The 14,139-nt window shown below is 44.2% G+C and overlaps 1 protein-coding gene across 4 annotated transcripts in view; it reads right to left on the bottom strand.

Annotated features, from left to right (window-relative positions):
* Positions 1–14,139, bottom strand: part of SELL (selectin L) — a 982,371-nt gene that overhangs the window by 588,293 nt on the left and 379,939 nt on the right. For all 4 annotated transcript variants that reach the window (XM_044300881.1, XM_044300880.1, XM_044300879.1 and 1 more), the window contains exon 4: positions 4,353–4,460. In XM_044300881.1, the coding sequence (XP_044156816.1) occupies positions 4,353–4,460 (108 nt within the window). The remainder of the gene's footprint in view (positions 1–4,352; positions 4,461–14,139) is intronic.

Consider the following 14,139-nt stretch of genomic DNA (forward strand, 5'->3'; position numbering starts at 1 on the left):
ATTGACTAATGCCTGTACCTGCTCAGGCCTTACCATCCTTAGAACGGCATTAGGCCCCACCATATATCGCTGTAATTTCTGGCGGATACTGGGACATGAGGCAGTTGGTACACTAGGACGTGTGGATGTGGCAGAACGGCCACGTCCTCTCCCAGCACCAGAGGGTCCACTAACACCACCACGACCATGTCCATGTCCGCGTCCCTTACTAGATGTTTTCCTCATTGTTATCGTTCACCACAACAACAAAAATATTATTTGGCCCAATGTATTGTATTCAAATTCAGCTGAATATAAATTTGAGGCCTAGTATTTAGGCGCTGGGTGACAGGTATAGATTTACTGACAGAATTAGACTTGGAAATGCACAGTAGCGTGTGTGTGAAGTTATTCTGAATGACCCTATGTGCACCTTGAATATTATATACCCTTTTAGGGATAGATTTCAAATAGCTCTGATACAGCAGAAACAACTAAATTAGGAAATTGCTAAATTGGGAATTGTATTTCAACCCATAACAAAAAATGTGCTATGACGGACACTAAATAACTTGCCCAGCCAGAACAGTACAGCAGTAACAACAGATTTAGCGGGATATAAATTTGAGGCCTAGTATTTAGGCGCTGGGTGACAGGTATAGATTTACTGACGGAATTAGACTTGGAAATGCACAGTAGCGTGTGTGTGAAGTTATTCTGAATGACCCTATGTGCACCTTGAATATTATATACCCTTTTAGGGATAGATTTCAAATAGCTCTGATACAGCAGAAACCACTGAATTAGGAAATTGCTAAATTGGGAATTGTATTTCAACCCAGAACAAAAAATGTGCTTTGACGGACACTAAATAACTTGCCCAGCCAGAACAGTACAGCAGTAACGACAGATTTAGCAGGATATAAATTTGAGGCCTAGTATTTAGGCGCTGGGTGACAGGTATAGATTTACTGACGGAATTAGACTTGGAAATGCACAGTAGCGTGTGTGTGAAGTTATTCTGAATGACCCTATGTGCACCTTGAATATTATATACCCTTTTAGGGATAGATTTCAAATAGCTCTGATACAGCAGAAACCACTAAATTAGGAAATTGCTAAATTGGGAATTGTATTTCAACCCAGAACAAAAAATTTGCTTTGACGGACACTAAATAACTTGCCCAGCCAGAACAGTACAGCAGTAACGACAGATTTAGCGGGATATAAACTTGAGGCCTAGTATTTAGGCGCTGGGTGACAGGTATAGATTTACTGACAGAATTAGACTGGGATATGGCCAAAAAATAACCACACTATTGCTGGTTAAATGCACTTGGTGTGACAGCTTGACCAACCACACTACTGAGGGTTAAATGCACTTGGTGACAGGCGCAGCTTGCCCCTGATGTAGTATATGGCCAAAAAATGAACAGACTATTGCTGGTTAAATGCACTTGGTGTGACAGCTGGACCAACCACACTACTGACGGTTAAATGCACTTGGTGACGGGCGCAGCTTGCCCCTGATGTAGTATATGGCCAAAAAACAAACAGACTATTGCTGATTAAATGCACTTGGTGTGACAGCTTCACCCTGATGTAGGCTTTAGCCAAAAAACAACCACACCATTGAGGGTTAAATGCACTTGGTGACAGGCGCAGCTTGCCCCTGATGTAGTATATGGCCAAAAAATAAACAGACTATTGCTGGTTAAATGCACTTGGTGTGACAGCTTCACCCTGATGTAGGCTTTAGCCAAAAAACAACCACACCATTGAGGGTTAAATGCACTTGGTGACAGGCGCAGCTTGCCCCCGATGTAGTATATGGCCAAAAAATAAACAGACTATTGCTGGTTAAATGCACTTGGTGTGACAGCTTCACCCTGATGTAGGCTTTAGCCAAAAAACAACCACACCATTGAGGGTTAAATGCACTTGGTCGCAGCTTGTGCTGGCGAACCACAAGACACAAAATGGCCGCCGATCACCCCAGAAAAAATGACTGACAAACGGTCTGGGCAGCCTAAAAACAGTGAGCAATTGAGTATCAGCAGCTCAATGACCCACAGCTGCAGATCGATCCGTAATCAAGTCCTTTGGAGGAGTTAATCTGCCTAATCTCGCCCTACTGTCGCAGCCGCAACCTCTCCCTACGCTAATCAGAGCAGAGTGACGGGCGGCGCTATGTGACTCCAGCTTAAATAGAGGCTGGGTCACATGGTGCTCTGGCCAATCACAGCCATGCCAATAGTAGGCATGGCTGTGATGGCCTCTTGGGGCAAGTAGTATGACGCTTCAAAAAGCACCAAGAAAGCGTCACAAAAGCGCCAAGAAAGCGACGAACACAGAACCCGGACTTTTACAAAAATGTCCGGGTTCGGGTCCGTGTCACGGGCACCCCAAAATTCGGTACGAACCCGATCTATACAGTTCGAGTTCGCTCATCCCTAGTCTCTAACAGTCAGAAAAAGTAGAGACAGCGATAGCTGGCATGAATAGGATAGGACATTAGGTGACTGATTGTGTTTTACTGGGGAAGGATTAACTGCTTCGAAGGAGGTCAGCAAAGATAATTTGGTTGAAAGAATAGAAGGGATGGTGAGATAAAAAGTTCCTTGCTTGGTGTAGAAATAGTGGGGCACCAAAATGGTGACTACAAAAGGAAATATTTTGTGGTTTAAGGTATAGTAGAAAAAGATGACAAAATGTGTATGGGTTTTAGTGTTAAAATTGGCACCCCTGCCGATCAGCTGTTTGATGAAGAGGTGGTGCTCCACACAAGCGCTGCTTCCTTGTGAGTCATCTCCTGTGGAGAGGCAGGGTAGTGTAATTAATAACAAGTACTCGTTCCATTCAAGTGAACAGAGCGAATATTCATCATTACACTGCACATCCATAAAATGGGTCATCAATATGTATGGTTAGACAACCCCTTTGTGTATGACTGTCTGTGAAATGAGAGCTGACACTGAAAGAGTGGTGGGGGCAGTATGAAAATAAAAGATGATGTTCAGGACTGCATCACTACTTTCACTGCAGATAATAGTCTAGAACTGTGGTGACAGATTCCATTTAACAACAAATTTTAGCCAACCAATGACATACGATCATCTTCTAAGAAGAAGGAAAGATCTTTCTATATCCATAGTCCAGGTTCACTGAACATGTATGGCCAGTTTGAAGAACTGTCACTGCCAATATAGACTTATGGCCCCATACACATTAGTGTATTGTCGACCAAATACACAGAGAACAGTGGTTTCAGCTAACTGTTTAATGTTTCTAGGGCTCCCTCCTACACACTCCTGACAAATAATGTTGAGGGACAGAAGGATCTGGCATACTGAATATTTTTTCCTTATCCTTTTGTTCTCCTTGGAGATAAACTACCACCAGAAATGTCTGGCACCAGCTTTCCCCTCTACCCATAAAAGGGCTTCTGTCACCCCACTAAACCGTTTTTTTATTTTTTTTATTTACTTATATTCCCTATACTGCGATTTATGCATACATAATCAAATTAATAATTTCGGTTCAGTAGATTGTGTTAAAAACGCGCTTTTAAAATATGCAAATTACCTTGCTACCAGCAAGTAAGGCGGCTACTTGCTGGTAGCAGTCGCATCCTCTGATCCTAAAGACGCCCCCTCTGCTGGCCCTGTCTGCTATCAAGATCTCGCGCCTGCGCCGTAACGGTATTCAGTTGGCGCAGGCGCACTAAGAGGCGGCTGCTCCCTCGGCCGCTCCATCCTCAATGCACCTGCGCCGATGACGTCACATCTACACCCAGCGCAGGCGCATTGAGAATGGAGAGGCCGAGCGAGCGTCCGTCTCTCAATACGCCTGCGCCGATTGAAGACAGGTACGGCGCAGGTGCGAGATTTTTAATGCAAACAAGGCCAGCGGAGAACGATCCCATTCCCTGGCCCTGTCAATCAACATGAGGAAGGGGCGTCTTTAGGATCGGAGGATGCGGCTGCTACCATCAAGTAGCCGCCCTACTTGCTGGTAGCAAGGTAATTTGCATATTTTAAAAGCACGTTTTTAACACAATCTACTGAACCAAAATGATTAATTAGATTGTATAGGCATAAATCACAGTATAGGTATTATAAGTAAACAAAAAAAAAACTGTTTAGTGGGGTTACAGAAGCCCTTTAAATACACATACGCATTCAGTTGAACATGTATGTGTATGAGGGAGCTGTGAGAGATAGCTAGTGGTCGAACCATCATTCAGCCAATAGCTATTGAATGTGCATGGCTTTAAATGTGTGAATGATCATTCAACAGATCATTAAACTGCTGTTCAACCATCAACCAACTTCTTAATACAAAGATATAATGGTGATAAAAATTAACGTTACCATATTGACACTGGGGTCCATAAAAACCTGGAACACAATCACAGGTGTAATTGTTGATTGTTTCAATGCATTCTCCATGACCACTGCACGATAGCTGGTCACACGAAGCTAAAATGAAAAACGAACAAGGAAGTAGTCAGACAAAATTAAATGCAATTCAGTCACATTTATTTGACGTCATCTCATTTAGCCTGCTAAGGGTGTGGTCCATTTTGGACTTCATTACTCACTATTTTTTTCAGTGTTTTTTTTTCTGCATTTTAAAAATCATAACTTTTTTAGATTTCTGTCTATATTATCATATCAGGGCTTTTTTTTAACTTTCAGATTTTATTGGATTTTGAGTATATAGTTATACAGACTGCAGAAAATGATATGGTATGAAGTTATATGTTTCAAGGTAAATGGTAATGGTAAACCAAAGAATATGAAAGTATGTGATCTGGTATAGAACTGAAAGCAGATTTAGAGAGTTTGCCTCTGCAAATCTCCATCCACCTGCCGCCGCCCACCACTCACAACGCCAATTTGTTTGAAAAACTTAAAGGATAGATCATAAAATACAAGTTAGAAGTCGACTCACATAGGGTCCCTTTAGCCATGTATACCATCTGCTACAGACCCTGGTTCCAATCTGAGGAGAAGGGGCATATATTATTTCACGTTGCATATATGTAGTGTCCCACTAGGTAGGAGTGGGCACTACACAAGGGTCAATTGGGTAGCGTGTTACTTCTACTCACAAGGGACAGTGATGTTACATTTGAACTAAGGGAGTTGTAATTTCCGATTCTGCTCTGCCTGTAGGACATATACAACTTTATTGCTGTCTTCAGGATGGCGATACAATTGAATCACTGCAGCAGAATTGCCCAGGGCCCCCATATGTAAAAGGGATCCCTGCTTTGCTGGTCCACAGCTACTGAAACAACAGCAGTGACTATGGACCAGGACGCACTGCAGGAGCTGAAGGACCTGTGATGACCTCACAGTCATGTGCGCTATACAAGACAAGACCGGCACTCACTGGATGAAATATCTTTGTTTTATTTATCACCTGAAGAACAACTGTGACATGTTTTTCGGCTCGTAAGTTGAGCCTTTCTCAAACAGACAAAATACAATAAAACACAAAGCTTTTAAATAGCCTGCGACAATACCGTATATGATGTCAGGTTACTATAGAAACCATATAAACAAAGCAAAATAACCAAAGCAGCAGGAGCAAACCACTTAGGGCAAATATGAAACTGACATACAATATTATTCATCGTGAAAGGCAACTTGCACGTAGGACAAAATACACTAGGTATGCAAAATATACAGCCAGGTCCATAAATATTGGGACATCTACACAATTCTAACATTTTTGGCTCTATACACCACCACAATGAATTTTAAATGAAACAAACAAGATGTGCTTTAACAGCAGACTGTCAGCTTTAATTTGAGGGTATTTACATCCAAATCAGGTGAACGGTGTAGGAATTACAACAGTTTGCATATGTGCCTCCCACTTGTTAAGGGACCAAAAGTAATGGGACAGAATAATAATCATAAATCAAACTTTCACTTTTTAATACTTGGTTGCAAATCCTTTGCAGTCAATTACAGCCTGAAACGCATAGACATTACCAAACACTGGGTTTCATCCCTGGTGATGCTCTGCCAGGCCTCTACTGCAACTGTCTTCAGTTCCTGCTTGTTCTTGGGGCATTTTCCCTTCAGTTTTGTCTTCAGCAAGTGAAATGCGTGCTCAATTGGATTAAGGTCAAGTGATTGACTTGGCCATTGCATAACATTCCACTTCTTTCCCTTAAAAAACTCTTTGGTTGCTTTTGCAGTATGCTTTGGGTCATTGTCCATCTGCACTGTGAAGCACCGTCCAATGAGTTCTAAAGCATTTGGCTGAATATGAGCAGATAATATTGCCCAAAACACTTCAGAATTCATCCTGCCGCGTTTGTCAGCAGTCACATCAATAAATACAAGAGAACCAGTTCCATTGGCAGCCATACATGCCCACGTCGTGACACTACCACAACCATGCTTCACTGATAAGGTAGCATGCTTAGGATCATGAGCAGTTCCTTTCCTTCTCCATAATCTTCTTTTCCCATCACTCTGGTACAAATTGATCTTGGTCTCATCTGTCCATAGGATGTTGTTCCAGAACTGTGAAGGCTTTTTTAGATGTCATTTGGCAAACTCTAATCTGGCCTTCCTGTTTTTGAGGTTCACCAATGGTTTACATCTTGTGGTGAACCCTCTGTATTTACTCTGGTGAAGTCTTATCTTAATTGTTGACTTTGACACACATACACCTACCTCCTGGAAAGTGCTCTTGATCTGGCCAACTGTTGTGAAGGGTGTTTTCTTCACCAGGGAAAGAATTCTTTGGTCATCCACCACAGTTGTTTTCCAATGTCTTCCGGGTCTTTTGGTGTTGCTGACCTCACCGATGCATTCCTTCTTTATAAGAATGTTCCAAACAGTTGTTTTGGCCATGCCTAATGCTTTTGATATTTCTCTTATGGGTTTGTTTTGTTTTTTGAGCCTAATGATGGCTTGCTTCACTGATAGTGAAAACTCTTTGGATCTCATCTTGAGAGTTGACAGCAACAGATTCCAAATGCAAATAGCACACTTGAAATGAACTCTGGACCTTTTATCTGCTCATTGTAATTGGGATAATGAGGGGGAAAAAAACACACACCTGGCCATGAAATAGCTGAGAAGCCAGTTGTCCCATTACTTTTGGTCCCTTAACAAGTAGGAGGCACATATGTAAACTGTTGCAGTTTCTACACCGTTCACCTGATTTGGATGTAAATACCCTCAAATTAAAGCTGACAGTCTGCAGTTAAAGCCCATCTTGTTTGTTTCATTTGAAATCCATTGTGTGTGGTGTATAGAGCCAAAAATTTTAGAATTGTGTCAATGTCCTAATATTTATGGACCTGACTGTAATAAGTATGCAGATAAGTTGATGTGTACTCATATACTGTCCATCATGTTTTATATGAAAATAACAACAAAGAAAATTATACAATTAAAAACAAATATGAGTATTAATATGCAAGATGAACCATATATCAAAGGAAACTGCTCAGATCGTAGTCACGATTTAACCCCTTGGGTTCCACAGTCTGCAATCTGTGAATCCAGAACACCTCTTTTTTCTTAAGGGATTTAACCCTATCGCCTCCTCTCCGCGAGGAAGGTATTTGTTCTATGATTTGGAAGCGTAGTTGCAAAATGTTGAGCTGGCATTTATCAAAATGATAGAGTATAGGAAGTAACAGATTATTTGTCCTAATGGTCGATTTGTGCTTGCAGAATCGATCCTTCATTCTAGTAGAAGTCTCACCGACATAAACAAGTATGCAAGGGCACTTCAAAATATATGCAACAAAATTGCTGTTGCATGTGAAAAAAACATTAATAGAGAATCTCTCACCTGTATGGGTGTGGGTGAAGTAATCACCCTTGATGACACTAGAGCAATGTATACATTGCAGACACGGGAATGTACCTCTTCTTGGCATGGAAAGTGTCATTTGTCTTGCTAACATTTTATCACTGCCTACATCAGCTTTGAACAGGAGATTGTAGAAATTTTTAGATCTCATAACTAGAGTTGAGCGGACACCTGGATGTTCAGGTTCGAGAAGTTCGGCCGAACTTCCCGGAAATGTTCGGGTTCGGGATCCGAACCCGATCCGAACTTCGTCCCGAACCCCATTGAAGTCAATGGGGACCCAAACTTTTTGGCACTAAAAAGGCTGTAAAAAAGCCCAGGAAAGGGCTAGAGGGCTGCAAAAGGCAGCAACATGTAGGTAAATCCCCTGCAAACAAATGTGGATAGGGAAATGAATAAAAATAAAAATAAAATAAATAAAAATTAACCAATATCAATTGGAGAGAGGTCCCATAGCAGAGAATCTGGCTTCACGTCACCCACCACTGCAACAGTTCATTCTCAGATATTTAGGCCCCGGCACCCAGGCAGAGGAGAGAGGTCCCGTAACAGAGAATCTGTCTTCATGTCAGCAGAGAATCAGTCTGCATGTCAAAGCAGAGAATCAGGCTTCACGTCAGCCACCACTGCAACAGTCCATTGTCATATATTTAGGCCCAGCACCCAGGCAGAGGAGAGAGGTCCCGTAACAGAGAATCTGTCTTCATGTCAGCAGAGAATCAGTCTGCATGTCATAGCAGAGAATCAGGCTTCACGTCAGCCACCACTGCAACAGTCCATTGTCATATATTTAGGCCCAGCATCCAGGCAGAGGAGAGAGGTCCCGTAACAGAGAATCTGGCTTTATGTCAGCAGAGAATCAGTCTGCATGTCATAGGAGAGAATCAGGCTTCATGTCACCCAACATTGGAACAGTCCATTGGCATATATTTAGGCCCAGGCACCCAGGCAGAGGAGAGAGGTCCCGTAACAGACAATCTGTCTTCATGTCAGCAGAGAATCAGTTTGCATGTCATAGCAGAGAATCAGGCTTCACGTCAGCCACCACTACAGCAGTCCATTGTCATATATTTAGGCCCAGCACCCAGGCAGAGGAGAGAGGTCCCGTAACAGAGAATCTGTCTTCATGTCAGCAGAGAATCAGTCTGCATGTCATAGCAGAGAATCAGGCTTCACGTCAGCCACCACTGCAACAGTCCATTGTCATATATTTAGGCCCAGCACCCAGGCAGAGGAGAGAGGTCCCGTAACAGACAATCTGTCTTCATGTCAGCAGAGAATCAGTCTGCATGTCATAGCAGAGAATCAGGCTTCACGTCAGCCACCACTGCAACAGTCCATTGTCATATATTTAGGCCCAGCACCCAGGCAGAGGAGAAAGGTCCCGTAACAGAGAATCTGGCTTTATGTCAGCAGAGAATCAGTCTGCATGTCATAGGAGAGAATCAGGCTTCATGTCACCCAACATTGGAACAGTCCATTGGCATATATTTAGGCCCAGGCACCCAGGCAGAGGAGAGAGGTCCCGTAACAGACAATCTGTCTTCATGTCAGCAGAGAATCAGTTTGCATGTCATAGCAGAGAATCAGGCTTCACGTCAGCCACCACTGCAGCAGTCCATTGTCATATATTTAGGCCCAGCACCCAGGCAGAGGAGAGAGGTCCCGTAACAGAGAATCTGTCTTCATGTCAGCAGAGAATCAGTCTGCATGTCATAGCAGAGAATCAGGCTTCACGTCAGCCACCACTGCAACAGTCCATTGTCATATATTTAGGCCCAGCACCCAGGCAGAGGAGAGAGGTCCCGTAACAAAGAATCTGGCTTCATGTCAGCAGAGAATCAGTCTGCATGTCATAGCAGAGAATCAGGCTTCACGTCAGCCACCACTGCAACAGTCCATTGTCATATATTTAGGCCCAGCACCCAGGCAGAGGAGAGAGGTCCCGTAACAGAGAATCTGGCTTCATGTCAGCAGAGAATCAGTCTGCATTTACCCAGTGTGCAGTTAGGGAGATATAGCGTCCCTGGCCGTGCTTACTGGTTCACGTATCTGTGGTTAGGTGGACCTTGCCACAGATGGTGTTGCGCAGTGCACACTTGATTTTATCGGATACTTGGTTGTGCAGGGAAGGCACGGCTCTCTTGGAGAAGTAGTGCCGGCTGGGAACAACATACTGTGGGACAGCAAGCGACATGAGCTGTTTGAAGCTGTCTGTGTCCACCAGCCTAAATGACAGCATTTCATAGGCCAGTAGTTTAGAAATGCTGGCATTCAGGGCCAGGGATCGAGGGTGGCTGGGTGGGAATTTACGCTTTCTCTCAAATGTTTGTGAGATGGAGAGCTGAACACTGCCGTGTGACATGGTTGAGATGCTTGGTGATGGAGGTGGTGGTGTTGGTGGTACATCCCCTGTTTGCTGGGCGGCAGGTGCCAATGTTCCTCCAGAGGCGGAGGAAGAGGCTGAGGCGGCAGCAGCAGAAGAGGTAGCAGGGTGAGCCTGAGTGACTTCCTTGTTTTTAAGGTGTTTTTACTCCACTGCAGTTCATGCTTTGCATGCAGGTGCCTGGTCATGCAGGTTGTGCTAAGGTTCAGAACGTTAATGCCTCGCTTCAGGCTCTGATGGCACAGCGTGCAAACCACTCGGGTCTTGTCGTCAGCACATTGTTTGAAGAAGTGCCATGCCAGGGAACTCCTTGATGCTGCCATTGGGGTGCTCGGTCCCAGATGGCGACGGTCAGTAGCAGGCGGAGTCTCTTGGCGGCGGGTGTTCTGCTTTTGCCCACTGCTCCCTCTTTTGCTACGCTGTTGGCTCGGTCTCACCACTGCCTTTTCCTTCGAACTGTAAAAGTCAGTGGCACGACCTTCATTCCATGTGGGGTCTAGGACCTCATTGTCCCCTGCATTGTCTTCCACCCAGTCTTGATCCCTGACCTCCTGTTCAGTCTGCACACTGCAGAAAGACGCAGCAGTTTGCACCTGTGTTTCGTCAGAGACGTGCTGAGGTGGTATTCCCATGTCCTCATCATCAGGAAATATAAGTGGTTGTGCGTCAGTGCATTCTATGTCTTCCACCGCTGGGGAAGGGCTAGGTGGATGCCCTTGGGAAACCCTGCCAGCAGAGTCTTCAAACAGCATAAGAGACTGCTGCATAACTTGAGGCTCAGACAGTTTCCCTGGTATGCATGGGGGTGATGTGACAGACTGATGGGCTTGATTTTCAGGCGCCATCTGTGCGCTTTCTGCAGAAGACTGGGTGGGAGATAATGTGAACGTGCTGGATCCACTGTCGGCACCCAATTGACTAATGCCTGTACCTGCTCAGGCCTTACCATCCTTAGAATGGCATTGGGCCCCACCAAATATCGCTGTAAATTCTGGCGGCTACTGGGACCTGAGGTAGTTGGTACACTAGGACGTGTGGCTGTGGCAGAACGGCCATGTCCTCTCCCAGCACCAGGGGGTCCACTAACGCCATCACGACCATGTCCGCGTCCCTTACTAGATGTTTTCCTCATTGCTACCGTTCACTACAATAACAAAAATATTATTTGGCCCAATGTATTGAATTCAAATTCAGGCCTTTTTTTTTTTTTTTTACAGACACCTAACACTATCTGGCTATATATTTAGGTACCATATTACACTAATACAGGCACAGCAGTAATGACAGATTTAGCTGAATATAAATTTGAGGCCTATTATTTAGGCGCTGTGTGACAGGTATACGTTTACAGACTGAATTAGACTTGGATATGCACAGTAGCGTGTGTGTAAAGTTATGGAGAATGACCCTATCAGCACCTTTAATCTAATATACCCTTTTATGGATAGATTTAAAGTAGGCCTAATACAGCAGAAACCACTAATTTAAAGAATTGCTAAGTTGGGAATTGTATTTCAACCCAGATCAAAAACTGTGCTTTGACGGACACAAAATAACTTGACCAGCTACAGCAATAACCACAGATTTAGCTGAATATAAATTTGAGGCCTATTATTTAGGTGCTGGGTGACAGGTATACGTTTACAGACAGAATTAGACCTGGAAACGCACAGTAGCGTGTGTGTGAATTTATTGAGAATGACCCTATCAGCACCTTGATGCTAATATACTCTTTTAATGAATAGATTTAAAGTAGCCCTGATACAGCAGAAACCACTAATTTAGGAAATTGCTAAGTTGGGAATTGTATTTCAACCCTGAACAAAAATATATCCTTTGCCAGACAGCAGACAGTATTACAATTGGCTGGCCACAGCTGAAACACCAGATTTAGGGTACTGCTATTTTGGCAATTGTATTTCACCCCTCAATAAAATAGCAAGCACAGCCAAGCCCCTGATGTAGGATATAGCAAAAAAATAACCACACTATTGATGGTTAAATGGACTTGGTGGCAGCTTGTGCTGGCGCACCACAAGACACAAAATGGCCACCGATCACCCCAGAAAAAAGTGACTGAAAAACGCTCTGGGCAGCCTAAAAACAGTGAGCAATTGAATAGCAGCAGTTCAATGATCCACACCTGTAGATCGATCACTGACTTAAGTGTTTTGGAGGAGTTAATCACTGCCTAATCTCGCCCTAACAGTCGCAGCTGCAACCTCTCCCTACGCTAATCAGAGCAGAGTGACGGGCGGCGCTATGTGACTCCAGCTTAAATAGAGGCTGGGTCACATGCTGCACTGGCCAATCACAGCCATGCCAATAGTAGGCATGGCTGTGACGGCCTCTTGGGGCAAGTAGTATGACGCTTGTTGATTCGCTGCTTTGCAGCCTTTCAAAAAGCGCCAAGAAAACGACGAATACCGAACCCAAACCCGGACTTTTACTATACAGTTCGGGTTCGCTCACACCTACCCCTGAGCAAAACATCTGCGTAGACGAGTCCCTTATACATTTTACCGGGCGCCTTGCATTCAAACAATACATCCCAAGCAAGCGTGCCCGGTATGGGGTCAAATTGTATAAGCTCTGTGAAAGGGCCACAGGCTATACCCACAAATTTCAGATCTATGAGGGTAAAGATCAGACCCTGGAGCCAGTCGGTTGCCCTGACTACCTGGGGAGCAGTGGGAAGACAATCTGGGACTTGGTGTCACCCTTATTTGGCAAGGGGTACCATCTTTATGTGGACAATTTCTACACAAGTGTGCCCCTCTTCAGGCATTTGTTCCTAGAACAGATTGGCTGCTGTGGCACCGCGCGAACTAGTCGCACGGGCTTCCCCCAACGGCTCATTACTACCCGTCTTGCAAGGGGGGAGAGGGCTGCCTTGTGTAATGAACAACTGCTTGCGGTGAAATGGAGAGACAAGCGTGACGTTTACATGCTCTCCTCCATTCACGCAGACACGACAATCCAAATTGAACGAGCAACCAGTGTCATTGAAAAGCCCCTCTGTGTCCACGACTATAATTTGTTGGCTCCGTATTTAGTTTCCCGACGCACCAGACGCTGGTATAAGAAGGTGTCGGTCTATATTTTTTTTAGATCAATTACTTTTTATTAAATATTTTCAAATTTAACCACAGACAGAACACTGTCACCCCAATACCCCCTCCCCTCAACATAACCTCTTGGGACAAGAGCAGTTAGATGACATCGCATCATAGGATCTGACATATCATCACATTAATCTTACATATCACAATGTATCAAATCAGAACAGTACCCTTTTCAGCAATGTGGTATATTCTTTAAGAGTAAACAGACAAGTATACACACTCTGGAAGTGTCTGTATATTTAATTCAATTGGCTGCATATAATAGTTTTGTTCTCTACAGTAAGGCTGGGAGAACAGGATCCTTCCTCAAATTTCAGGAAGAGATCATCGAGAACCTCCTGTATCCAGGAGGTTCCGTGGCCCCATCCACCAGTGTAGTTAGCCGTCTACACGAGCGACATTTCCCCAGTGTCGTTGCCGGTACCTCAACCCATCCGTCACCCCGGAAAAAAAAAAGATGTTGTGTCTGTAGCAGGAGTGGAATAAGGCGTGACACCCGCTATTTCTGTCCTGACTGCCCTGACCTTCCTGCCCTATGCTTTGGGGAGTGTTTCCAGAAGTACCACACACAGGTACACTTATCATAGGGATCATATCTCACAGGACAGGCACACAGGGCTATTAGGGCCCATTCACACAGAGCTGCTGCAAACCTCTCCTTTCACCTGTGCATAATGTACTTCGCCACATCTTTGGGCAATTTGCGCTTTGCACATTGTCCCATGGGGAAGGAGAGGTTTGTCCTATAAAGGTAAAAAAATAATACAAATAAAAAAATCACCAGTATGCAAAAAA

The sequence above is a fragment of the Bufo gargarizans genome, chromosome 7, assembly GCF_014858855.1.
Source record: "Bufo gargarizans isolate SCDJY-AF-19 chromosome 7, ASM1485885v1, whole genome shotgun sequence".
Classification (NCBI taxonomy): domain Eukaryota; kingdom Metazoa; phylum Chordata; class Amphibia; order Anura; family Bufonidae; genus Bufo; species Bufo gargarizans.